This window comes from Euprymna scolopes, chromosome 25 (assembly GCF_053919585.1).
Source record: "Euprymna scolopes isolate OS-2025 chromosome 25, ASM5391958v1, whole genome shotgun sequence".
Taxonomy (NCBI): Eukaryota; Metazoa; Mollusca; class Cephalopoda; order Sepiida; family Sepiolidae; genus Euprymna; species Euprymna scolopes.
Window position 1 is genome coordinate 66820435 of NC_136506.1, and position 27696 is coordinate 66848130.

The 27696-nt window shown below is 34.4% G+C and overlaps 1 protein-coding gene and 1 non-coding gene across 9 annotated transcripts in view; both read left to right on the forward strand.

The window, feature by feature from the left end:
- The window catches only part of LOC145247418 (uncharacterized), a 226428-nt gene extending 201863 nt beyond the window's left edge, over positions 1-24565 (forward strand). For 5 of the 8 annotated variants that reach the window (XM_080109176.1, XM_080109177.1, XM_080109172.1 and 2 more), the window contains one exon: positions 23164-24565. In XM_080109176.1, the coding sequence (XP_079965302.1) occupies positions 23164-24252 (1089 nt within the window). In that variant the 3' untranslated portion in view covers positions 24253-24565. The remainder of the gene's footprint in view (positions 1-23163) is intronic. The other 3 variants (XM_080109173.1, XM_080109174.1, XM_080109175.1) reach the window with 1 other exon arrangement.
- Trnah-aug (transfer RNA histidin (anticodon AUG)) lies at positions 4689-4761 on the forward strand. The gene has a single exon. It is a non-coding gene; the product is annotated as a tRNA-His (tRNA).
- Positions 24566-27696: the final 3131 nt, after the last annotated feature.

Below are 27696 nucleotides of genomic sequence, written 5' to 3' on the forward strand. Positions count from 1 at the left end.
ATTTGAACATTTTTGAAGTCTGTGTAAAGTTGGCAATAGCTGTATCTTATGAATATGTACATATACAAATAAATATATATATATATTATTTATTTTTATTTCACTTTTTAAAACAGTATTCTATGTACATGTTTCGCTGCTCTGTAGCTCATCAGCATGGTTTGACTGTATTAGGGAACGAACCGTAGGTTCTATAGTTGAGTGTGTATACCGTTACGTTACAGGCCCCTGCTGGTATTATTTGCTTTTTTTTTTATCGCTTTTAAAATTATTTTGTTGATATTTTGGCGATAATGAAATATTCGGTATTAGCATCCTCTACCTAGGAGATCAAGGAATTAGTTTTCCCTAAGAAATATCGTCCATAGTTTTAGGACATAAACACATATATTAATAAAAGCAAAGGGATGTAGTGTTTACCTGATATACGCAATGGTAAACTTCAAACTAATATAAATAACAGTATATATATATATATATATATATATATATATATATATATATATATATATATATATAATGTACAATTTAATTCCAACCGAATAAAAAAGCTCAACATGCAATAGAGTAGAGCTCATTATTATATTATTATTCGTTCTCTCTAAAGAATTATTTTCACCTTTCGGATTACCTTGAATCTCCATGCAAGCAGAAATATGCGTGTTTTTTTTTTTGTTTTTGTTTTTTTTTACATATCCAACATTTTTTCACTTGTTTTTTGGGGGCAATTTATGACTATAATAAATTGTGGTTTCACTTAATGCCATAATTAGAAAATTCTAACATTGCTAAAAATATAATTTGCTGGTTTCTTTCTGTCCTCTGATGAGAATAGCAAGAATAGCATTCTTTGAAACTCCGCAGAATAAGGACTTTGTAAATGGTTTTTGGAGTATTCAATCGGACAATAAATTTTGATTGTAAATTTCAACTGACAGTTTTAATTTTCTTTCTCATATATATATATATATATATATATATATATATATATATATATATATAATTTGTTATTTTACTTTTTACATGTACTAATGGACCATCGCTTATCCAGGGACTGCTTGAAAATAAAGGTTAAAGAAATTATCGGTTGGATGATGGACACCACTATGAGAGGATAGGATTGCTGGCATTGTCTAGAATAAATAACCTGAAAAAGGTTGATATGCCGGAAAACAAAACAACCCAACTAAATATCATGAATAAATATTTGAACTCGGAGAATAAAAGCTTTTCCAGAATTGTTGGATTCAACATTAAATAACCTGCAAAAATATTGATAGGCCGTAAAACAAAAAATTGAAATCTATACAGACACTGAATGTGTAAAACCTTATTCATCCAGCTTATCAGATTTTGGTTTCTATCTTTTGAAGGGTGGGAGAACCAAGTAAACTTAGCCTGGTTAAAAAAGAAGGAAAAAAAGAAAGGGTTGACAGAGGGCACGTTTAAGAATCTGGAATTATGGGATTAATTTTTATATCAACATTGAATTTTCTTTATCTCCACCCTGTTCCTTTTCTCTCTCTCTCTCTCTCTCTCTCTCTCTCTCTCTCTCTCTCTCTCTCTCTCTCTTCATCCGTGTAGGTATCGGTTCTTCAACTATTGACCTTGAAATCAAGAATGTTTAGAGTTGTCAGAATCTTTCTCCTTTTTTTTTTTCTGTAGAATTTGAGCTAGGAAATCGGTTTATACATGGAAACTCATTGCGATTTTTTTTCCCTACAAAGTTGGCAGATCATGTGATTCTCCCCCCCCCCCCCGAAAAAAAAATTATTTATATAATGAGAACTTTCCTCCAGGAAAATTTCCATGAAGATTACATATATTATACTAGCTGACTTTGCCAGCTTGCTATCATTTTGCAAAGCCAATGTTTTAAATAATAAACATTTCATTTATAAGTTTCTTGGAATCACAATTCAGAAACTTTTGCAGTTATTCCTCTAAGTAAACGTCGACATTTATTCATATAAATAAATATAATTATAAACCTCAAATGACCTTGTAACGAGTGATGTAACCCCCTTTCCAGTTTACGACATCCGGTTGCGCATGCACACATAAACATTAACCCATAACAACGTAAACAAATAAACACAAATCGCTTCTTTTGCAGATTTTGACCTGCGCACTGAAATATTAACGTTATTATTTCGAAATTATTATTTAACATGGAAAGAGTGGTGGTGTTCTGCAACTATTTTCGTTATAACTATACTGTCGCTATTTTCTTACAACTAAACAACTTTAACCCGTTGACAAACATAAGAACAATTGTAGTAAAGCCAAGACTACTACTCTCTATCCATCCATTTTCCTGCCTTCTTTCCTTCCTTCCTTCTTTTTTTATTTTTTTGTTTACATTTCTAGATACAAAATAGTTGTGTGAAAACGGTGAATTTGTTGACACATTTACTAATCTGTTTCAATATTAGTTTTATTTTATTTTATTTATTTAGGTTTTATTTTTTTTTGCTTCAGGTTTTGTTAATTATTTATTTATTTTTTTTAGATTTTAAGTTTCTATAACTTGGTTGAAGGATTTCAATATGGGTTTTTCATTCTTATATTTCTCATCGGTAGGTTCATGTGCGTTTTTGCTGCTAAATGATTTTAGTCGGCGTTCAATTCGTAGGAAAATGATGTTTAATTTTCGATTTTTGAGCGATTATTCAGAAAAATAGGAAACTTTACACAAATAGGGAGGATTTTTTTTTTCATGTTTGCGTGATCCGCCCGTGATTTTTCATTTTAATATACTTTCATAGAAATGTTTCTGTTATGTCAAAAAGAAACTATTTTCTTTACGTCACAAGTGTTACGTTCATACATGAATTCCATAGCTAGTATAACATACTGACCCAACGGGTCAGGGGTAGTCTAGTATTTTATAAATATCTAGTGATTTTGATACAAATATATTTATCTTTTAAATAAAAACGTAAGTAAATCAAAAGAAAGAAGAAATCAATTCACCTGAGCTATGGTGTGGATGTGTAAAAAGGAGGGAGAGTGAGTGCAAATAGTCATTCTTTCTCCTGTCGATGAAATTTTTCTTTGAAGTCGGCGATATTAGTTTGATTGAAATTATTTCCCTTAAAAATTAACAAAAATTTGAAGAAAGGTTTTAGTAATTGGTTCCTTTTCTTTTTTTTTAATCAAATCACTGTAATTACTGTCGCATATTTTTGCTAGTCACACTATATTATTCATACGTTATAATTTACGTCATATTTTTAAATCTATACTTTGTACAGATGTTATATAATTCTAAACATGTTCCATTTATTAGTGGATCTGCCAGCATAACAAAAAATATGCAATTGGCAAGAGCATATTGTTGCAATCATGCTATATATTATATATATAGAGAGAAACAGTCTTTTAGTTTCATTGACTAGAAAATGGATACTCACTGTAAGGGGCTTTGTACAGAGAAAAAGTAAGGGTTGCAATCACTCAGCAAACCTCTCCTGAAATGACATTGCTTGAATCTAGTGATAAGAAATCCAAGATTTCTGGAGACAATACCAGGATAAGCAGAGAAAGACTAGTGTTATTTTGGAGTTATTTGTTTTTATTTCTTGAACTAGTTGCACTACTAAAGCTTGGGAATCTAGCCTACACTACTATCTAATTTATAACTTTAAGAATGATATATGGATTCATACCAATATTATTAGTGAATGCGATGTGGTACATCCTTAATAATACTTGAACTCTGCATACAAGCACACATTTTATGCCTGTAACCAATGCACAAGGCCTCTTCTTATATATAAAATATAGCCAATTTTTACCCTTTTTCTTTTACCATAACAGCTTTTACAAAAAGTACATACCTCAAACTATTTAATCAGTTTTGGAAAATATTGGTTTGTGTTCCTAAAAACAAAGATTTCACTTTCATCAAATTTCATATTTAATCTGAAAAACAGTTTTTGTCTTGATGACTTATGCCATAAAAGTAGTCGGAATATCTAATTCCTAATTTCTGTTTCTGACACCAAGAACCCTTATCCCCGAGTGACTTCTGGGCCTTGATAAGTGGTGATCTCCATGTCAAAAAAAAAAAAAAAAAAAATCATGGAGAAATCTAGAAGAAAACAAATTATTTGTTTTTATTTTACCATTAACTCCCTCTACCTGGGAAGTTTCCCTCAGTTGAACGTTGTTTTACTTACGCAATTACTAAAATTAACTTTTCAAAAATCCTATTAAAAAAGGTTTAATTGCAAAATTAAATCCATCAGAAGGCATTTCGGTTTCTTTGTAAACAATTCAGTCATTTTAATAGTTAAAAACAAAATCCAAAAAGAAATTACTTCATGACCCTTCAAAAATTGTAACATTTATTCTGCCAAATTAGAAAGTTATTTAAACTAGCTTTATAATCTATATACTTTTAATAAAATTCTGAATGTTTATTCGTGTGTGTGTGTGTATATAACAATAAAACTTTCAAACGGATGCACCGAAGTGAAACATTCTTTTTTCCCCTGAAATGTGTGAGTCTCTAGATTTTCCTTATCTATATATCATAACGAACAACGCCGAGTCACACAAAAAGCCCGAAATAAAGGTTTTTGGGCCATTTCATGCAATTGTTGAAAAAGTTTCCTGCCCATGTCAACGGAATTTAGCACTGTCTGTATACAGTTGTGGTAACATCTTACGGCATACGAACAGGACTTGTGGCACAATGGATAACACATCTGACTATGAATCAGAAGATTCCAGGTTCGAATCCTGGCAAGTTCGTAATAATTTTAACCATCATTTTATCCAACGTTTACTCATTATCCTTACCCTTAATTGGGGTATTTTTGTTTTTTCAGTGATTTTGTTTTGTGCATATGGGAATTTTCCATACTCTGAGTTCACAGGGTAAGCATTGATGGTAAGACGATGTTGAGTGTACTTGATGTTGAGTGTACTTGATGTTGAGTGTACTCGATTTTGTGTTTGACTCGGTGTGTGTCGACGCGGCTCAGTCACTAGTTCTTAATAAATCTTAATGTATTAAAAGATTGAAAGTTATTTACATCCAGTAATTTTCTAAATAAATATCAAAACCATATTACTTTATCAAAATTATAATTTTATAATAATTTGATTCAATTAATGTTATTGGTCCCCCTGACAAAGGAGGGATTGGACCTAGTAATTAACTCTCGTTTGTTCACACTTTTCGCAATAACCACACCTTGGATTTTTTTTTGTTTAAATTTTGCACGAACACGGTGAAAGTAAATTTTTGCCAGAACGGATTTTCCAGGATAACCCTGGTTGCCCCTAGGGGGCATTATAGGTGTGAAATTGTTCCCAAATTGTTCATCCATTCACATTGGATTTTTTTTTTTTTTTTTTTGAAATTTTGCTCAGACATTAGTCATGGTGGAAGTGAATTGTTAACTCATGGAGGGCGACCCCGCCTGCTCGGCTTGTTTTTTTTTTTTTTTTTTTTTTTTTTTAAGTTTATACTCGTATTCAATCCAAGCAAGGCATATTGCTACAGGAATGCAAATGACTACTGTTTGGGATCATGTCCACAGGGTGTATGTTGAGTAGCAAGATGTTTATTAGCTTTACATTTAAACTTTTGCATGTAAGTACAGTCAGGGAAACAGAAAGCAAGGAGGGAATTCCAGAGTCTATCAGTCTGAGAGAAAAAGCTAGATAGCTTTCCGGCATCTACGGACATCAATAGTGAAGGAGTGAAATTTTGCTCCTTGTTGAGTTAATCGGAGGTATGTATGTCAAGGGGGCATGTCGGAGCATATTTCATTGAAGTACTTGTAAAACAGACACAGGAGTACAACATTGCGACAATGGGAGAGGGATTGAAACTTGGTTGATAGTGCAAGAGTTATTAGATTGGCGACTCTTATTTGGACCTTAAGAGGGAGAAGATGCTGGTACATGCATCAGCCCAGCTGTGGTAACAATACTGTACGCTTTATAGAGATTTAGAAAATTCCCACGTGTGTAATTTTCTAGCACAGTAGAGAGAGCCCACCGTCTTTGCAGGAGCTTTGTAATGAGTAAACACAACTGTAATAAATAAATTTAATTTTCAAAATAGTATTTAAAAATTTAAAAAAAAAAAAAAAAAAAGACTCCCGGGTAACGTCATAATAGATACAACTGGAAACTCTGCCGCCCACTTTTCCACCTTTCCCTCCAAATTATTTTAATCGATTCAGATGTCTTTTCAGCAATTAAATAAAATCTTTAAAAAAAATCATTGTTGATGATTTTCTAGGAGGATAAGAAAATATCCGAAGGCAGGCTACAGGACTTGTTTCCTTACAAGGATGTGGGGGGGGGGGGAGATAACTAGTAAAACTCTGATACGTATACAGTTTTATGTTTTGGTTTAGCTGAAATCGCCAAGTGTCAGCGCTTGATGGGCTGGCATCTTTGTTGGCAGTTGATCTGTAAAGAAAATAATCGACCCTCCTCCATACATCTTCAGCCTCCCTTCTCCCTCCTACCTCTTTCCAATCAATCAACATCTGTGCGCGGAGATTCATTGTTTGATGACCGTTGTAATGTAGATAGCGTCTTGATACGCGTACAAAAATAACTTGTTTTCTTTGTTGTTCTTTTCTTTTTTTTTTTTTGTAAAGGTTGGGATAAACAGATGTGGGGTAACGGAGTACAAATCCGACAAATTGTCTTTCTCCCACTAACTTCCTGGATCATGATTTGCGTCATCAATGTTGGCGTATTAATTTTAATAGACGCAATTGTCTACTTGGGCAATACTCCTTTGACCATATGACGGCCAATCTGAATGAATACATGCAAAAGCTTGAGCCATTTCTAAAGTCAAAACACCAGGTTAATTCGACTCTACACGATGGATGAGTTCATAAAATGCACTTAAAGAAGGTCGGAGGTTACATCAGCCAAAAACATTGAGAAAATAACGCTTAAGATGAGAACAGTAGACCGAATAATTCAGATAATGCGAATTATTTATCCTCATCTTAAACATTCAGAAGCAATATATATCATGTTTCTGAATTTTTGAGATGAGGATTGGTTATTCGTATTTGAATTCTTCGGACTATTGTTCTCATGAGTGTCATTTTCACAACGTTTCGGTTGATGTCACCGACCTTCTTCAGGTGTATCTTGTCGAACTCGGAATGTTTCTGTCGAACTCAGGAATTTTATTTACTTCACAGGGGTAACATGCTCTTGTTCCGTCAGCCATGACTGGGTAGAGGTCCTGAGTGATTTGCAATTGTATTTTTCGGTCGCCCACACTGAGAATTAAACCTTCAACCTTCTGGAAAATATCACTTTTACAATTGATTTTTCCAAGTACTCTAACCAGGTCATTGCGGATACAATTACGAATTACTTAGAACCTCTATCCAGTCATGGTTTACAGGAAAAGAGCATGCTATGAAGTAAATAAAGTGTTCCATTCAAAATTCCTGCAAAATTCACAAATTCGACAGAAACATTTCTGAGTTTGACAAGATGCACATGAAAAAGGTCGGAGATAACATCGACTGAACCGTTGTCGAAAATCACACTCAAGAGAACAGAAATCCGATGAATCCAAATAATGACTATATTTCATGTTCATATGTATATTATCACCTTTCATACACGTAAAAACGAAAGATGGGATTGCCCAATCAGTAAAATTGGTGATTAATCTGATATTGCTAACGTAAAATATTCCGACTTTATTCATCTAAAAATGAATTTTTCCCAAATTGTTTTCCTATCGACTAAAACAATACAATTTGAAATGAATGCATTTCAAAGAGTGAAAATCGTGTTCTTGATTTAAATATTTAACTGATAAATATTTTTATGGTAACAAGATAGAGAATATTTATTGGGTTTTTTTTTGTGTGTGTGTTTTTGTGCGTTTTTTAATATAAATTCCTAAAATTTTAATGAAAGAAATAAGAGACATGTTTTACTTTTGTACTTGTGCATTTTACAAACTGTGCTGAAATAACCTTATTATTTAGAAAGCTATTCTTATCATGGGGAGGTGCAGCTTTAACTATTCTGAACCTTCATTTAACAACTTAATAAGCAAGATACTATAAAAATTGAATTTAATTTGTAAATATAAAAATAGTATGGTACATAAATTTCACAAATACCATTTTATTTAAAGAATATTTAGTGCATAATCATTAACATACTGGTTCCTATTAGATCACTGAAGTTAAGCAATGTTGTGTCTGGTCAGTACTAAAATGAGTGACCATTTGTGAATTTCAGGTGCTGTATGTGTTCTCTGCTTATCTCGGCATTGGTTCCAGTTGTCATGCACTCCTCCTTAGTACCGGATTCAAGCAGTGCCGATTTAGGATAGGTCTGGTTGGAGATTGCACAACCCTTATTTAACACTTACACGCATAACTATCCTTACAGGGGGGTGTCCATTGTCTCTCGAGATTGAATTGAGGTATCAATTTAGCTGGCTATGACAATTATTTTTAGGGAAGGAAAAAGAATTATGTTTTTTATTAGTATTGCCTCTGACAGATATCATTTCAAAAAACATGTTGTTTATGATAAACTAGCATGGGTGTCCGGCGATGCCCAGGTGTTTGCAGGTGTGTTGAGCAAAAAAAAAAAAAAAGTGGTAGTAGGCAGGCAGGCAGGCTTGAACCTGTACCACGAAGGAGGAAAAGAATGTGAAAAAAAAAAAATGTGACAGCGGCAAACCAGAAATGACGTAGGCTTAAATTAAACCTAGTCAATCAAAAAGAGGGAATGACTTGTGAAAACTCCCTATAGAAAAGTGCCCAGTTGAGGGTGAACGAATTAATGATTTTAGCCAATTTTTCGATATTTGTCGTCGAAAGGGTCGAGCTTCCAAATGATACCAATCTCATGAAAGTCCATCGCCTCTGTCGAAAGTTTTAGGCAGACATACATACATTTAAACAGACAAGTGAGATTTATATTATAGACTAGCAGGGAGGGGGGTACGTGGCGTTGCCCGGGTGTTTGTATGTGCGTATGGGGGAAGGGGATTAAGTAATAACCCTGCTTAAATATTATAAAAAAGACAATGTTAAAAAAATCGGAAAAACCCAAAACGAAAAAAAATAGCAAAAATAAACCTGTCTGATCGAACCTGTGTGTATGGGGGGGGGGGTAAACTAAAGAATAAGCGAAGTAATAAAAAAAACGTTGCCCGGGTGTTTAAAGGTGGAAAAGGAAAAAAAAATAGTTTTGATCAGGAGGCGGGATTGAACCTGGAAGCCTTGACGTGAAGGTGGAAACAAAAGCCAACTACTTAACTGTCTCGACCACAAGTGAGAGTAATTGATTAGTGTGTTAAGTTAATGGTTTTAAAGCGAGTGAAAGAGGTTTGATTGACAGGGAGACGCTAAATGAGGTCATCGCGGGATCGTTACGATGACGTGGCAGTATTTTTAGTTTTCACTTCCCCCAGGTGATGGTGGGAAGGGGGGAAAGCAGCTCCCCATTGTCCAAATCGAATAGCAATTGTCTGATATAAGGAGAAACTCCACATTGATCAAAAGCTGATTGCTTTCTGGACGTTTCGGCACAAAAGCCGAGCACACGACCCGTTTGAATTTAGTTTTACTGTATTTATACTAAAAAGCAGGACAAACAGGGGACAGAGCGAAATAGCGTGAATCTCATAAAAGTCAACGTAAATAAATCTAGAGGCGACGCGCATTCCCAAATCGTAGATATTATTATCTTGGGTGTATATAAACACTTCTAAGCGATAGTAATCCCCTCCCCTCCCTGGGACAGTTGGCAAAAAAAGCCTTTTCGTCGAGACATACAAAAAATGTGTGTGTGCATTTGCCTTTTATATATATAGATTATTATTTTATATAGATTATTATTTTATATATATAGATTATTATTTTATATATATAGATTATTATTTTATATATATAGATTATTATTTTATATAGATTATTATTTTATATATATAGATTATTATTTTATATATATAGATTATTATTTTATATATATAGATTATTATTTTATATATATATAGATTATTATTATTATATATATATATATAGATTATTATTTTATATATATAGATTATTATTTTATATATATATAGATTATTATTTTATATATATAGAGATTATTATTTTATATATATAGATTATTATTATTTTATATATATAGATTATTATTATTATATATATATAGATTATTATTATATATCTAGATTATTATTTTATATATATAGATTATTATTATTATATATATAGATTATTATTATTATATATATAGATTATTATTTTATATATATATATAGATTATTATTATTATATATATAGATTATTATTTTATATATATAGATCATTATTATTATATATATAGATTATTATTATTATATATATAGATTATTATTTTATATATATATAGATTATTATTATTATTATATATATAGATTATTATTTTATATATATATATATATAGATCATTATTTTATATATATAGATTATTATTTTATATAGAGAGATTATTATTTTATATAGATTATTATTATATATATATATAGATTATTATTATATATATATAGATTATTATATATATAGAGATTATATATATATAGATTATTATTTTATATATATATATAGATTATTATTTTATATATATATAGATTATTATATATATAGATTATTATTATTATATATAGATTATTATTTTATATATATAGATTATTATTTTATATATATAGATTATTATTTTATATATATAGATTATTATTTTATATATATAGATTATTATTATATATATATAGATTATTATTATATATATATAGATTATTATATATATAGATTATTATTTTATATATATAGATTATTATTTTATATAGATTAGCTACCTCTCAAGGACAAACTAAACTACGCACATGCCGAAATCTCACGCATACAAGACAAATGCACTAACATCTCCGACAAACATACACACACTAACAATTTCCTACAGACCCTCTCACTAAACGGCTACCCTAATACGATCCTATCCTCACTTAAAAAGAAAAAACGCAACACCCGACCCTTCTCTAACAATTGTTTTCTAAAACTACCCTTCCTCAGTGACAAAATCTCATCTTCAATCCGAAAAGCCATCCGCAGCGAGGGGCTCATCATTCAACTCATCCACACTGGATCTACTTTAAGACAACAGCTCAACCGAAAACATCCATCGCATACACCTTCCCCTTGTTCACTCTCTAATTGCCCAATATCACACACAGGTTTATGCTTTAAGAACCACGTTGTTTACGACCTACAATGCGCTAAATGCAGTGCATCTTACATCGGAAGCACTACCAGATTGCTTCATCACCGCATTAAAGAGCACTTAAACACTACTGCTTCGTCGTTCTATAAACATATTCGCACTTGCATTAATTCAGAACCAGATTTTCACATCAACATTCTTGCTTCTTCAAGAAACGTAGGTCAACTTCGTATCCTCGAATCTTTAATTATTTCAAAAAATACTCCCACACTAAACAATAGACTGGAATTGAGCTCCGCTATATAATTTTTTTTTTTTTTTTTTTTTTTTTTTTTTTTTTTTCTTTTTTTTAAGGAAAAAAAATAAAAAGTTATAAACATCAGTGACCCCCCCTTGCTTGTACACGTCCATTTCCTTTCCGGATCCCTGCTCCGAACTTATGCTCGTGATCCATCATCTCATCTGAAGATGAGGGGCTCTTATGCCTTACACAACAATTTATCAGTCTATACTATTGTCTATAAACTGATATCATCAACAATTAGATAAGCTGTTTTTAAATTTCCCCTCTTGACAAAATTGCAAACCGGAATGCAAACGGATTTTCCTTTGCGTTAGAGGATTGAACTGAAGCAGTATACTTAATATGTACAATACGTGCGTACTAAACTAAACCACCTTTGTTACCTATATACAATCGCCTATACTGAATCCTCATCGGCTCAAAGCTCTCTGTATCCCCAGACTCTTAATTTCTCAAATCTTATATCACCAAGACATCCTTCTTAATTGATACAAGAATCCTCCTGAGCAGTTCAACATCCAGTGATCATATATCCAATCCTCATGAAACTGCTTATATCACCCTGAATATTACCTTAAATCTTTATTCTATCCCTAAGCAAAGTAGAACACCTAATAACACTCTAGTCAACTACTTTTAAAATTAGAAAAACCCAGTTTCAATATTAGAAGTACATCGTCCCTCACCTTGACTACGGACTTTTGCAATAAGTCATGAAACTATTGTACCTAAAATTCCTCTCCAAACTACAAAATACTGCTGCTTGTATACTAAGCAAGTACCTCCTATAGATACTTTACCTCCAAGATGACTGCCTTGTCTGTTTTGCATGACAAACCTTATTATTTTTTACTTAAATTCTCTTTCTCCTGATCACTAACAAATCAAATCTGCTCTACTTCCTAAGTTGACACTAAACAAATCCGTCTCACGTAACTTAGATGGGTCCTTGCTCTCCGCCCTTGACCTTAACAAACTCGCAAATCGATACCCATTAACACCTAAAATTTCCTAGGCATGCTCCCGATTATAACTCCCAACCCATAACCAAGCTTCTAAGTAAATACTTACTAGCCTTAGTCCAATACATTGACTTAAAGTAATCTATAATGAACAGTAACCGTTAATATCTCTTTATTAAGAGATAGTATTGCAATAATTATTACACAAACTAAACCGGTACTCATTGAAATAAAAACTTCCGGATATTAAGAGAAAGGCGAAGTCATTCTCCTTAGTTGTAGTCTAAAGGCAACTTACTCAAATTGTCTAAAATTCCATGCATTCGTATACAATACTACTTATCCATCCATCTATACTTTTACTATACTTACAGAATATGCAATAACCTATATCTATCAGGTATAACTGTACTCCATATCAAATGTTCTCTTGTCTCTATACTGAACATATCTAATCTTTCAGTCTTACTAAATGTCCGGTTTGGGCACCAAATCAGAATTTCTAATAGAAAGTAGATCATACTCTAGCACTTTATCCTAATTCCTAAACCTACTAAACCATATCTAACCATACATTCCTAAACCTACTAAACCATATCTAACCATACATTGCTAAACTTACAAAACTATATCTAACCATACATCAACTCGACTCTCTCGATCCAATACTGTAGCAAATTTAACTGCTTCCACTGCATGAATTTTTACGTATGCCCTCTCTCAGTATAAATGAAAATGGACAGCATAATAATGCCCTTTTTAAACCACACTTGAGGAGTGAAAATCTTCTGTAGAAGCTAACCTAAATGCCCGATTTTCCAGGAGATATTAACCTAAATAACCAATAAATATTAACTACCCATGCGGGGTCGCAGAAATACCTGGATTAGGACCCAGGCGCGGGGCGAACCCCCTCGGAGCTGATGGACCCGTAGGTCTTCCCAGGCCATCCGTCTAGGAGAAGGAAAACTCTGAAACTAAACCTAGGGGAGGGAGGCCTCTTCAGTCCTGGACGACAACCTTCCTAGAGCTGGTGACTCAAACAAATCACCGGTTGGCAAACCTAAACTGCTTAAGGAGGAGATAGACTCTGTCTATCGCTCGGCTTTCATACTCCTTCTTTGCCTATTGGCCAGGCGTAGAGGTACTATCACAGGGACTCGCTTGAATCACCCAGTGGTTGACCTTGTTTCCTGACTAGGGTAATGAACGCCGCTTTTCCCCACTCCTGCCACATCCCATCCCCCTAAACTGGACACAGTGGGGTGCTTCAGTGCCATATATGTCAGTGCAGTTGGACTGGGCTGGCTTTGCCTAATGGATTGAGGGTACCGGATTGACAGTTCCTGGCTGCTGTTTCCGACTGATAGTACAGGAGCCCTAACTCTTTGGTAGCGCTTAGAGCGGCTGCTCCATCAACAGTTGTAAAATATCGGGATGTTTGTAGTGCCATGTCGCGCATGGAAAGGGACCCTGCACTCATCCCCGGTGGGCTTTCCCGAGGCCACAATCCTGTGGGTGAGGACAGCTGATGGTCTACTTGTATTGCATGTCTGGTATTCTGCACAACTACTTGTCCAGCACCCCCTCACTCATCCACCCTAACTGAAACTTTTAAATAAAATAAAATGAAATGACAGCTCAAGCAAAAGTTACGTTTAAACCAGGACCAAACTCAAAGAAAACCAACCTGCCTCCTCCCTTGAGGCTTGCATTTACTAATATCCGCGGGCTTAGAACTAACTTAGATGATGTTGAGTCATTTCTCCTTGTAAACACCCCGGATATCTTAGCATTAAGTGAAACTAACCTTCACTCCTCCATACCCTCTAACCACTTTAACATGCCTGGTTATCTCCCACTCTACCGTAAGGACTCGGACAGACATATGCATGGACTTGGAGTCTATATTCGAAACACCCTCCCCCTAACTAGAGAAATAAAACTAGAATCAGAGGGCCAGGCCTTTATGTGCTTCAGACTAAATATGCAACACAATATTAGCTACTTATATTTTCTCTACCGCTCTCCCTCAAACCAAGACTGTACCCTAATAAACAAAGTCTCAGACAGCATAGATATAGCACTCTCCCTCGATACTAGCGCACAAATACATGTATTTGGTGACTTCAATGTCCACCACAGTAACTGGCTAGGATTCTCAAATCACACAGACGTAGCTGGTAGCGCCACATATAGCTTCTCTATATCTCATTCCCTATCTCAGATGGTTACATTTCCGACACGTTTCCCAGACCAGCACGATCAACATGCCTCACTTCTAGATCTCTTTCTGACAACAGTTCCCAATGACTGTACAACAAATGCCCATAGCCCACTCGGGAATGCTGATCACGCTGTGATAATGGTAGAAATCAGCCTAAATTCTCGCCCTAAAACTGAAGACCCACTACTCAAAACAACGAGGTATTACAAAAAGGCTGATTGGGAAGCCATCAGGGAGCTCATCAGAGATGCCCCATGGCAAAATATCTTTACTCTTCCAGCGGAACAGTGTGCAAATGAGACAACTGAATGGTTCAAAACTGCTATTGAAGCACATGTTCCCGCACGGAAATACTATAGCAAGCCCCACTCCCCCCAATGGTTTACTTCTGCTTGTGCAGCTGCCATTTGTCAAAGGCAGCATGCGTTCCGCAGATTCAACCGACATAAGTCCAGCTCAAATAAACAGAAGTTTATAGAAGCTAGAAATAATTGTAAGAGAGTGATAGACACAGCTAAGTCAGATTACTCTGAAACCACCAGAAAGCGCATCGAAGCACAGAAATTAGGAACCCGGGATTTTTGGAAAATCTACAACAGCGTAGTTAATAATGGACAGTCAATTATTCCCCCACTAACAAACAATCATGAGGTTGCTTGCACGGCAACTGACAAGGCTAATCTGCTTGCCAGTCGGTTTGCCTCAAACTCCACACTGAACTCGGTACACCACTCACTCCCTGATTTTCCTCTGCGAACAGACGCCACACTTGACGACTTGAAAATCACCCCTTCTCAGGTACATGCTATTATAAAAAACCTAGACACCTCTAAAGCATGTGGACCAGATCTCATCCCGGCTGTGCTATTAAAAAAATGCTCTGCCGAGGTTGCTCCAGTTCTGTCCAAACTTTACAATAAATGCCTTAACGAATCTTGTTTTCCCGACTGCTGGAAAACCGCCTCTGTGGTACCAGTCTTCAAGAATTCTGGTGAAAGAACTGACCCACTAAATTATCGCCCCATTAGCCTCCTCCCGCTTTTCGCCAAAATATTTGAGTCCTTAGTTAATAAAGCCCTAGTCCAGCACCTAACAGCTGCTAAACTCTTGACTGACAAACAATATGGATTCAGGCAAGCCCGTTCAACAGCAGATATCTTAACTGTAGTTTCTGAACGTATATACCGTTCATTGGATAAAACAGGGGAGGGTAGAGCGGTGGCCCTTGATATATCTAAGGCTTTTGACAGGGTATGGCACGATGGTCTTCTAAGGAAAATTAGATCATATGGAATCACTGGAAGAATTCATAACGTAATTAAATCCTTCTTAAGTAATAGAAAAATCAAAGTTGTCCTCGACGGACGTACATCCAAACAATATGACATAAATGCGGGAGTGCCTCAGGGGTCTATCCTTGGACCTCTATTGTTCCTGATATTCATAAACGACCTCCCTGATAATATTGTTTCGGAGATGGGTATATTTGCCGATGACACCACTCTCTATAACAGATATGAGGGGAAAACAAATGAACACATATCCAAGAAAATGGCAGAAACACTAGAGGATGACCTCCAATCCGTAGTGGAATGGGGACAAAAATGGTTGGTCTCATTCAATGCTGCTAAGACTAAGCTTGTTTCCTTCAATAACTACAAGAAACCTTCTCTACCACCAATAGCAATGGCCAAGAACACATTGCCTGAAAGTACTTCTTTTAAACTCCTCGGCCTAACGTTTACAGGGAATATGAACTGGAATAGATACATTGAGAGCATTGCCAAGGCTGCTGCAAGGAAGGTTGGCTCCCTCTACCGTGCTAGAAAACTACTTACGCCTGCCAGTATCCTATACCTCTATAAGGCAACCATTCGCCCATGTATGGAGTACTGTTGTCACATCTGGGCTGGTGCATCTGCTGCTTGTCTCTCGCTCCTGGACAGGGTTCAAAAAAGAGTCGCAAACCTGATAGGTCCTGAACTGTCATCTGGGCTTCAACCTCTGTCCCATCGACGAGATGTTGCATCCCTCTGCCTGTTCTACAAATACTTTAATGGTGAATGCTCTGACGAACTGCAAACACTTGTACCTCCCCGACGTAACTACCCCCGACAAACCCGACAAGCTACTAAGTCTCATCCCTTTACAGTGGAGATCCCTAGGTGCAAGAAAGCCTTTTACTCCAATAGTTTCTTCCCCAGAACTGCGGGTCTTTGGAACTCCCTTCCGGGATTCTGCTTTCCCAACTGCAATGATATGCAGAAGTTCAAGTGTAATGTTAACAAACATCTTTCTACTCTTCTCCCATCATAATGACCCCGCTAATTAATTCCCTAATAGTAGCCCCCTGCTTCAAAGTGGCACTGTGCCTTGTTTGGGGTGAAAATTGAATAAAAAAAAAAAAAAAAAAAAAAAAAAAAAAATAATATAAGTTTAAAACATAAGAAAAACAATAATTAAGAAAAAAAAAAAAAAAAAAAAAAAAAAAAAACCCTTGCTTGAATAATCATCTCCCTTGATTCACAAACGCAACAAGTATTTCAAACATCAACTGATTTATTTTAACGTTCTCCTAACGTCATTTTTTGTTCTATATTTCGCGGTATCACGTGGCAAACTCGGCGGCTACTTTTCCAATTTTGAACACTCTTCCGCTGTCTTCTCTTGAAAATGGACTAATAAGTCTGAAATATATTGAGATTTATATCACCATTGAATACAATAGAAAAAAAAAATTACTGTTGTTTAGAGTTAAAATTTGTGTGAAAAAGAAAAAACAAACAACAAAAAAAAGAACTTTATTTCTTTTGTTTGCATTTAATTTTACTCTATATAAAAAAAAAATCTCGCATTGTTCTTGGCTTTTAATTTTACCTTATAATATATATATATATATATAGATTATTATTTTATATATATATAGATTATTATTATTATATGTAGATTATTATTTTATATATATAGATCATTATTTTATATATATATAGATTATTATTTTATATATATATATATAGATTATTATTATTATTATATATAGATTATTATTTTATATATATATATAGATTATTATTTTATATGTATAGATTATTATTTTATATGTATAGATTATTATATATATATATAGATTATTATTATATATATAGATAGATTAGTAATATATATATAATTATTATATATATAGATTATTATTATAGAAAACACTGGAATTTCCGCGGGTCACGCTGGTCTTTATAATATGACTGACCTTAATTTGTACCACGGGGGTTTTAGAGGCGTGTCGGGGGGGGGGGGTAAAATGATTATAAAACGAAGTAATAACCCTATTTAAATATTAGGTAATTTTTTAGATTAGTCCACCTCCACAATTTTCTTTTAGATGAAGACTTGGATAGGTTTTCGACTATGCTGAATACGGAAATCGCATTGAAATTTTGCATAAAGAAGTAGTTATCGAGATATAAAAAGTTGTTTTATGCATTGTATTCTTTGGTGGTTATCTTTGTTATGCGTGTAGATTTATTTATGGCACGCGCGTAATACAGATTGCCACCAAAGAATACAATGCATAAAGCAACTTTTTATATCTCGATAACTACTTATTTCTGCAAAATTTTAATGCGATTTTCGTATTCAGCATAGTCAAAAACCTACAGATGTCGTCATTTACAAGAAAATTGTGGAGGTGGACCTAATCTAAAAATTTACCAAATATTATAAAAGCAAACAATGTTAAAACTTCTTAAAAAAAAAAAAAAACTAAAAATGGTTTGAAGGAGGGGAGGTTCTAACTCGAATACTTGAGGCGAAAGCGAAAAAAAAAAAAAGGGGGGTTACGAATAAACTAAAAAGTGAATTAGGTCAAATATCAATCCCGCAGTCAAGTTTGTTTTGGTTTAGTTTCCCAACATGTTGGCCCCCATAAAAAATAGGGGTGTCCATATGAAAGCAATTGTCTGTTACTAAAAACCAGGACAAACAGGCGACACAGCAAAATAGCGCAATTTTTATCTAGGGGGCATATAAACACTTCTTAGCGATAGTAGCCCCCCCCCCCCCCCCGAAAACCGTGGCGAAAAGCCTTTGCGAGACATACATAAAATGATCACATACATTTTGCCTTTTATATATATATATATATATATATATATATATATATATATATATATATATGACTAGTGGGGGGTACCCGGCGTTGCCCGGGTATTTAGAGGTATGTGTGCTCGGGCGGGGGGGGGGTGTTAATCAAAACATAAGAATAAACGAAGTAAAAAATTTTAAATATTAAATAGTAAATTATTAAATAAAAACCGTGAAAACCGTGACCTGTGTCGAAAGATTTTGCGAGACATACAAACACACATACATACATACATTTTCGCTTTTATATATATATAGATAGACTAGCGAGGGGTACCCGGCGTTGCCCGGGTGTTTTTTGGTGTGTGTGGTGTGGTGGGGTGGGGGTGTTAATGAAAAAAACCTAAGAATAAGCGAAGTAAAAAAAACCCAGAAAATCAAACGTTAAAAAACCCTGCTTAGCGGGGGGTGGGGGGGAGCTACCCGGCATTGCCCGAGTGTTTGTAGGTGTGTGTGGTTGTAGATGAAAACCTAAGAATAAGCGAAATAAAAACAGAAAACCGAAAAATGAACGTTAAAACTTATCTCAAAAATAAAGCGGGGAGGGGGGGGGTAATCAAAACAAAAAACACAAAAAAAAAACTAACGTACGGCAAATGAACGATGTTAAATGTAAAAATCTGAAAAACAAAAAAGAAAACAGAAAAACGAACGTTAAAACTAAAAACCAAAAAGAAAAAAAACGCGTGAAAAATGGCTTAAATAAGCCTGTTTCGATATTAAAATTTAAAATATCGGTGGGTACCCGGGTGTTTTTGGGTGTGTGGTCGGTCAGGGGTGTTAATGAAAACCTAAGAATAAGCGTAAGTAAAAAAAAACAAAAAAACAGTAAAGCGAATGTTACGTGAAAAATGACTTAAATAACACTGGTTCAATATTTAAATTAAAAAAATCAAAAAAAAAAAAGACATCTCACACCATGATTCGAACCCAAAACGTTTAGATAATGACCCAACGCGCTAACCAACTGAGCTAACGTGACGTACATGAAATTTAGTCAGTTCTGCCACTATTTAAACTAAATCTGGTCATGACGTCATCTGATGCATGCGTAGAACCGGTCGTCGTCACGAGAGGACAGTTTTTGTTGACACCCTCCCCTGTAGAAAATTGTCGATTTTGGGGTGAAAAAATTAACGTTTTTGGCCAATTTTTCGATATTTTTCGGGCAAAGGATGGAGCTTCAGATACCAGGGTTGTGAATTTTTGTTCTGTCTGTCGAAAGTTTTTAGTGGACACACGAACACACATACATACATAGTCTCAGCAAAGACAACAAATGCAGGTTCTGCCACACAGAAGTAGAGAGTGTGAGCCACCTGATTTCTAGCTGTAAGGTTCTGCTAGGGGACGGCTACTATACAATGCGACACAATGAAGTATGCAAATATCTCCACTGGACGATCTGCAATAAGTTAAATATCGAATGCAGCAAGAAGTCATGGGAACATATACCCGAAAGAATAGTCGGAAACAAGTCATATACCATCCACTATGACTATGCAATCCCTACAGCCACGTACCTAGAAAACGGAGCTATAAAACCCGACATTGTAATATGGGACAAGAAGGAGAAGGAAGCAACCTTGGTGGAAGTTAGTGTCCCGAATGATGCTGGGTTAAACAGAGCTGAGAGGGAAAAGATTACCAAATACCAGGGACTTATGTATGACATGAAAAGAAACTGGAACCTTAAGAAGATCTCTATCATTCCAGTAATTATAGGAGCAACCGGACTTATGAAAAAGAATTTTACAAACTATCTTACAAATATACCAGGTAAACCAAGTGCAAAGGAGATTCAAACAATTGCACTTAAAGGGACGGTTAGAATCTTAAAAAGATCTCTCGGTTGGAGTGTCTAAAATAGCAGGTGTATGTTTGGCATCTGGTAGGATGCCCCATCCCTGGCTTAAACAAAATGATAAGAAAAATGAAAAAATAGAGAGAAACATACATACATACATACATTTTCGCTTTTATATTTATAGATTATTACAGAAAACACTGGAATTTCTGTAGAGAACACTAGTCTTTATAATATCACTGACCTTAATTTGTACATGTTATCTTCCGCAGAATTTTTTTTTTTTTTTCAAATATGAAATGCAAAGACATAATTCAGAAATTTCTGGCGTTGCTGAATGCTAATAATGAAAATTTTACCTGTTTCGAAATTAATTGTTCCAAAATCATATTTGATATAAAAATTTAATTCCGTTGTCAATGTAAAAGCTTAAAATGCAATTAGTTTTATTTAAATATTTTTTATGGTGAGAATCAGATTTAAGAGTCTGGCATTGCTATGAGCTAGAAATAAATACCAGAGAGAAATTAAATAAAGAAATATATTAACAAAGAACAATTGTATAAAAACATACAAATAAGAGAATTCTACTGGTCAACAACTTTGTTACCTGTGTTTTTTCAGCTGATTCAGGACAAATTTTATGCACTGAATCCAAAAATCACATTGGTTTTGCTCAATCAGGTCAAGTTTTTGAGCTATGGCTACATGTATTTTTTTTTTTAATTTTTGTTCACATTTATGCATGTGTGGAACGTTTTAAAAGTTGATGGGGGTAAAATGTCATGTTGAATGATTTTGGATTTGAAATGATTATTTTAATAAGAAGCATTCAGGTCTGATAGTTCTTGGTGATTCTGTTAAAAAGGGATCCGTTTGAAGTCATAAAACCTTGAAATATTCCAAAAATTAATGCTCAGCATACACGAATGACGACTGGCCTGTACAGGAGGAATTACTGCTTTGCAAAGAAAGGAACACCCTCAATGATTTTCTTGTGGACAGAGAGAATACTGTTCCCACCGCTGCGCATCAAGCTCAGTTTAATTGAACAGTTCGGCTCTGAACAAGGATAGTGACTGATGCACTTACTTGTGCCAGGCTTTTCCAGAATTAATCATGGAGAAGTTGAAAGCTGGCATCTTTGATGGTCCTCAGATCTGACAGCTCATCAGAGATCCAAGTTCGAAAACTCAATGAAGGAAGTGGAACTGAAAGCGTGAAAGGTATTTGTTCTGGTAGTGAAGAACTTTCTTGGCAACAATAAGGCCAGAAACTACACAAAACTCGTCAACAACATGCTGACTGCTTTAAAAAACCTGGGCTGCAGCATAAGCATCAAGATGCACTACCTATTTTCACATATGGACCAGTTTCCGGAGAACCTAGGTTCAATGAGTGATGAGTGTAGAGAGATATTCCATCAGGATCTGAAAGAGATGGAAACCAGGTATCAGGATCACTGGGATGCAGTCAGGTGGTTGACTACTGTTGGAATCTGAAGAGAAACCTTCCTACCACTGAGCATTCCAGGAGTTCAAAGAAACGGAAATTCAAGCCCTGAATTTTGAACAATGGTGAAGCAACATGCAATTTACGTGTACCTAACTTTATCGATACACACCATTTAGTGTACAGTAATCAATGTTTCTATCAGGTAATCAATATATTTTGTTGCTAAAATATTTTTTCTCTTAAAATCATTTAGGATGATATGTATTAACAAAATCTGCTGATAATGCCACAAAAATGTAATCAATTTTGTTAGAAAATCTGATTTTTTTCAAAGCAACTTAGCACAAAAACTTGACCTGATGAAGAGAAATGAGGCCATTTTCTGATTCGGCAGCGCAGGAATACCCTAAATCAGTTCTAGAAATCTAGACAACATTCAAAAAGTAAAAAATTGTTGCCCAGAATTATCAGCGAGACTGTTTGGTTCAACTATTAGGCCTGTTTATACTGGAATATTGACTTTCCCTAAGAGCAGTACCTGCTATTTATAGCTGAGAGAGTTCATGTGTGTAGGTAAATTATCATCTTAGGAGAATTAGGATGGGATGCAAGAATTCAATAACACTGTTTTTTATTTGTTTGTTTTTTTGTTTTTTAATCATAAAATTAATTTTTAATTTCTTGAAATAATGCAAAGCCGTACCTAATGGGGCTGAGTGCCAAAAATGGAAATTTTGCTAATTTCAAATATTTTCCAAAATCGAATATGACACCATAAAAATATAAGTTTTCATTGACTGAAAAGCTAGTTTTTTTTGTTTTTTTTTAAATTTATTTATTTAAAGGATATTTATATTTACAATAAGAGTAACATGAATTTTAAAGGAAAAAATGTGTATGTGAGAGAGAGAGGTACGAAAAGAATTAGATAGTGTAGGGGTTGAATAATACTTTTTGTTTTTTTCCATTATATAATTAATTCTTGATTTCTTGGAATAATGTTTTTTTTCTTTTTTCTTTTTTGCAGGCTGTCCTCTTCACTGGGATGAGTGTCGGGACATTGGTCTTCTTGCTCCTCATGCAGAACCACCATCGTATGAACATGAGCAGCTCTTTAAGTGAGAAAGCTGTGAAACCCAGTGTCAAGTCAACAGAATCCCCAACGGCGAACACAAAGTACCTCGTTTACTACTGCGATAAGTTAACCCGGTGTCTTGGATGGGGAGATCGTCAACGCGGCATCATGTCTGCCTATGTGTTAGCCATGGCTACGAACAGGACGTTTGGGATTGTCATGACCAAGCCATGCATGTTGACCAAATTCTTTGTGCCCAATAAAGTCAACTGGAATATCGACATGGTCGATATCCAACATCGTAGCGCTCAGTATTTTGACTTGATCAGCAATGATATGTTTACAAAGACATTGAACACGGCCAATCTAGACTCATTGTTCCATGCCGATGTCATCTATGTTGTAACGAATCGGTGGTACATAAACCCCTTGCTAAAGAACAACCGCTATAAGCGTCGGTTGAAGACACTTGATCGAATGAGTTGGAGGCGTAGTTTTGCTAAGGTCATGAACCAAATGTTTCAGCACAGTGCATATATGAACAAGCGTATCGAGAGCACGATAAAAAAATTCATCCCGAACAACACAACCAAATTGGTTTGTGCTCAGATCCGGCTTGGTACAAATCCTACGATTCCCCTGGATTTTCGGGTAAGGAACAAATACTCTTCAGTTGGAGCTGTTTGGAAGTTTCTCCAGAAATATAATGATAGCAGCACATACAAGATCTTCGTCACGACTGACTCTCAGATAGTTCGGCAAAGTGCCAAGAAGTTATTTTCTAAGCAGATAGTCGACGTGGAAGGTGCCATTGTGCATGTGGACAGCTATGAACCAGGACGTGATGAGTTTGCATGTGGGGGTTTCGAGAAGGCTTTGCTCGACCAACATGTGCTCTCTTTGTGTGATGTTCTGGTCATCAGCCGAGGAGGTTTTGGTTTTAATGCTATTTATGTGCGTAAGAAGTCAAGTAGTATATTCATCTTTCACAACGGCAAAGTCGAACCGTTAGACTGTAATAAAAGTCCATTGTGTTATTGAGTTCGGAAAAAGAAAGTAAAAAAAAGAGAAAAAAATGTTTAAATTTCCGACATTGTTGTCCGACTTCTGCCGGTGTCTCTGATGATGACGTTCACCTGACAGAAACAATGTCTCACGAGTGACAATAATAAACACTGACTGGAAAACTTGTAGCTGATATGAAGAGTGGGAAGAAAAAAAAAGGGCCTTCTCTCTGTTCTCTTAGTGTTTGCGGGTGTCTTTTTTATGTGTGTACGTGTATGTATGTATGTAAGTTTATGTATGTCAGTTTGTGGGCGGATTAAAATAAATCTGCCATCGTCAAAATCCTTAATCTCTAATTATCTATGTATATTGATATCAACTAAAGACGGTTGAGAAGGGAAAAAGTTACACTGATGATAAAGAAGATTGTCTATTCCACGATGCCACGCTCCCATGGTGTGTGGGGATGCGTACCTCTTTTATCAGAAATCAAGTCAGTTTCGTGTCACTTCTTCCTTGCCAATTCAAAAAGAGCCTTCGTTTTTCTATCTTTTTTTTTTTTTAAATTTTGGACAAAATATGGCTTTTCGGAAGCGTCCATTTGAAACGGTAAAATTCGAAGAATATCATCACTGGTTTTTATGCTGAATATTCAAAAGAAACAAAACTTTGTTCTCTCTCTTCTCCCACCTCTCATTGACATATTTAATAGATACCAATAATTATATGGATTTAAAATATGTATGTTTGTCTCAAGTTTCAGTAAGAAATAATCGTACATAAATTATAAGTCTTGTATGATCCATTCTTTCTGAAATCGATTTATTTTAAATCCATATAATTGTATAACTCTTATGGAACTGATACTATTGAGCTTACGTTTATTTGAAAATTTGGATTAATTAGGTAACTCTTAAGATATATAAACATTGGTAGAAATAAGCAAGCTTCAGCTTTATTATACCTTTTTTATGATATCTTTTGTGTTAAAATAAAAAAAAATGAATATAAATTCACTAACGTTTTCGAATCATCACCAGGTGAAAAGGCAAATGAACAAAAAATCTTGAGAAAAGACAAGAATCTCAAAAAGTGAAGCGGCATTTGTAGACGCCAGAACGTCCTCAAACTGTTCAGAGAGGCATTAACATTTCTCCAGCTTCTTTGTTCATTTGAAAACGTTTATGATACATATGAAACTTATATTCATTTTTTTTTTTTTTCAACACAAAAAACATCTTAAGAAAGATTGAAAAAAATTTAAAAAGTATAACTAAGCACAACAATTCTGTTAATGTTTGCTTAAATTTAAAAATGCTGCTTAAATACACACTATAAGCTAGAAAGAACAAAAGATCTCTCAAATTTGGGACAAAACCAAACTGACAGCAAATCCTACACAAAGTGCTCAATATTTTATTGGATAGAGCTATATAATAAACAGTAATAAAATACATTTAGCTTTACATTTTACTGCAGTTTCACTGTATTACCCAATCATTATAAATGAAGCACGCATTGTATATTTTTGGAAACAATAAGACTCTACTTTATTTCCCTCCAAAAATACAATTGCTAATTCATTTCTAATGATCAGGTGATACTATGAAACTGCAGTGAAATGTAAAAACTAAACTCATTTTATTATTTATATCAGATTGGACTTTCTGGCAATTATAATTGTTTCGGTGTGATTTCGTATCTTTTCGGATAAAGTGCTTATATTTTAGCAAGATGTGGAATCCCTTTGAGACAACTACATTGGACGTGCGGATCTAATTTCACATTGCAAATAACTCAGTTTAATCTGGAATATATAGAGCACTCTAAAAAAAAAATACAAATCCGCAAAATGCACACATCTTTATTCATACAATTGTTTCTGCACATTTTCAAAACGCATCTTGGTAACAGATGTTTTCCAAAGTGTAATGAAAACAATTTTGATATTGACAGTTTTTTTTTGTTTTTTTTAGGGTGGGGGTGTAATTTGATGAAAAAAAAGTTCACCACAGAAGCCTTTTGAAAGTTTGTTGTCAAGAAAAATGTATGTTTTGGAAATGGCCAGAAACAATTACATAAGTAAAAATGTGTTTTTCAAACAAATTCAGAACATTTATTAAATTATTATGATATTAATATATATACACACACACACAAACATACACACGTACAATGTCTACATTTTGGGATATTTAATTTTCAAAAAAGGGGATGGTAGGATCTTTTTTGTTTATTATTTACCTTATTTTAAAATTAGATGGATTTTAGTGTAAACATTTTTATCCAAATTTAAGTGGGTTTGAAACTAGCACAGTTTATTTGCCTTTTCTCATATCTTTAAAGGGGGGAAAAAAGAAATAAACTCCCTTCCACCCAATATACCAGTTTAAGAATATGGTTCTTTTTTTTTTTTTTTTTTTTTTTTTTTTTTTTTTTTTTAATATATCTCCTTCTCCCCCTCGTAGGGAGGAATCCCATACAACCTCTCTCCACCCGACCTTATCATACTCCGGCGCTACTGTTGATGATTAAAGTGTGAAATCTATCATCTTCCCCTCCTAAAAGGACTGCCAAAAAAATAAAGTAAATAAACAAAAAAAAAAAATGAAGACTGACCTAGGAGGGAAGAAAATTGGTGATAATGACGCTTTTCTGCTAATTTTCATTATTTCCCTGGATCCTTGACCTTCATCAACAACCTCGTTTTCTTATCTGACCGATACAATTTTGCTGCTAATCACTCCCCCCTCCCCTCCAACCTTGTCTCCATCAAGATGCACAGCACAAGTTACGGGTGCATCAGTTTTAATTTTTTTTTTTTTTAAATAGGGACAAACTTTATCAAAACAATAAATCGCGAGTCGTGTCGTACATGTTTTTTTGACATTGTGTTTTTTTTTTGTGGTTTTGTTGTTTTTCTCTTTAATAAAACTTATGAGACGGATTACTTTTTTTTTTTTTTAACCAATCTTATTAACCATAGAATTGCTCACATTGTCACTTTCAACTAATTACCATATACATATACAGTAAGTTATAAAAATATATATGCCAATCAAGCGACACAGAAATGTGTATGTTTAATCTCCGTAAGGACTAACCAGGCTAAAACATATGTTAGGCTAACAAATTTTTATGGCAATGAAATGCAGAAAATTCTGTGTAGCTTGATTGCCAGATATATTTTCATAACTTACTACCTAGCTCTACTCCTGTAGTGAACAGTATTGAAGCAAATACTTAAAATCAATACATAATATCATTCAAACCCTGCTGTGTTTGACTACATGATTAAGTGACAGTTTTAGTCATTTAGAACTGCTTTAAAGCTTCACCGCTCACTCATTTTTCGACTGAATTTCAAATAATTATTACAGTTTATAGATCACTTTCTCTGCTATATTGTGAAAAAAAAGTTTTCAATTTTCGTTCAGTAAAACAAAAGTTATGGTGAATTTTCTGGTTTCCAAAATCATA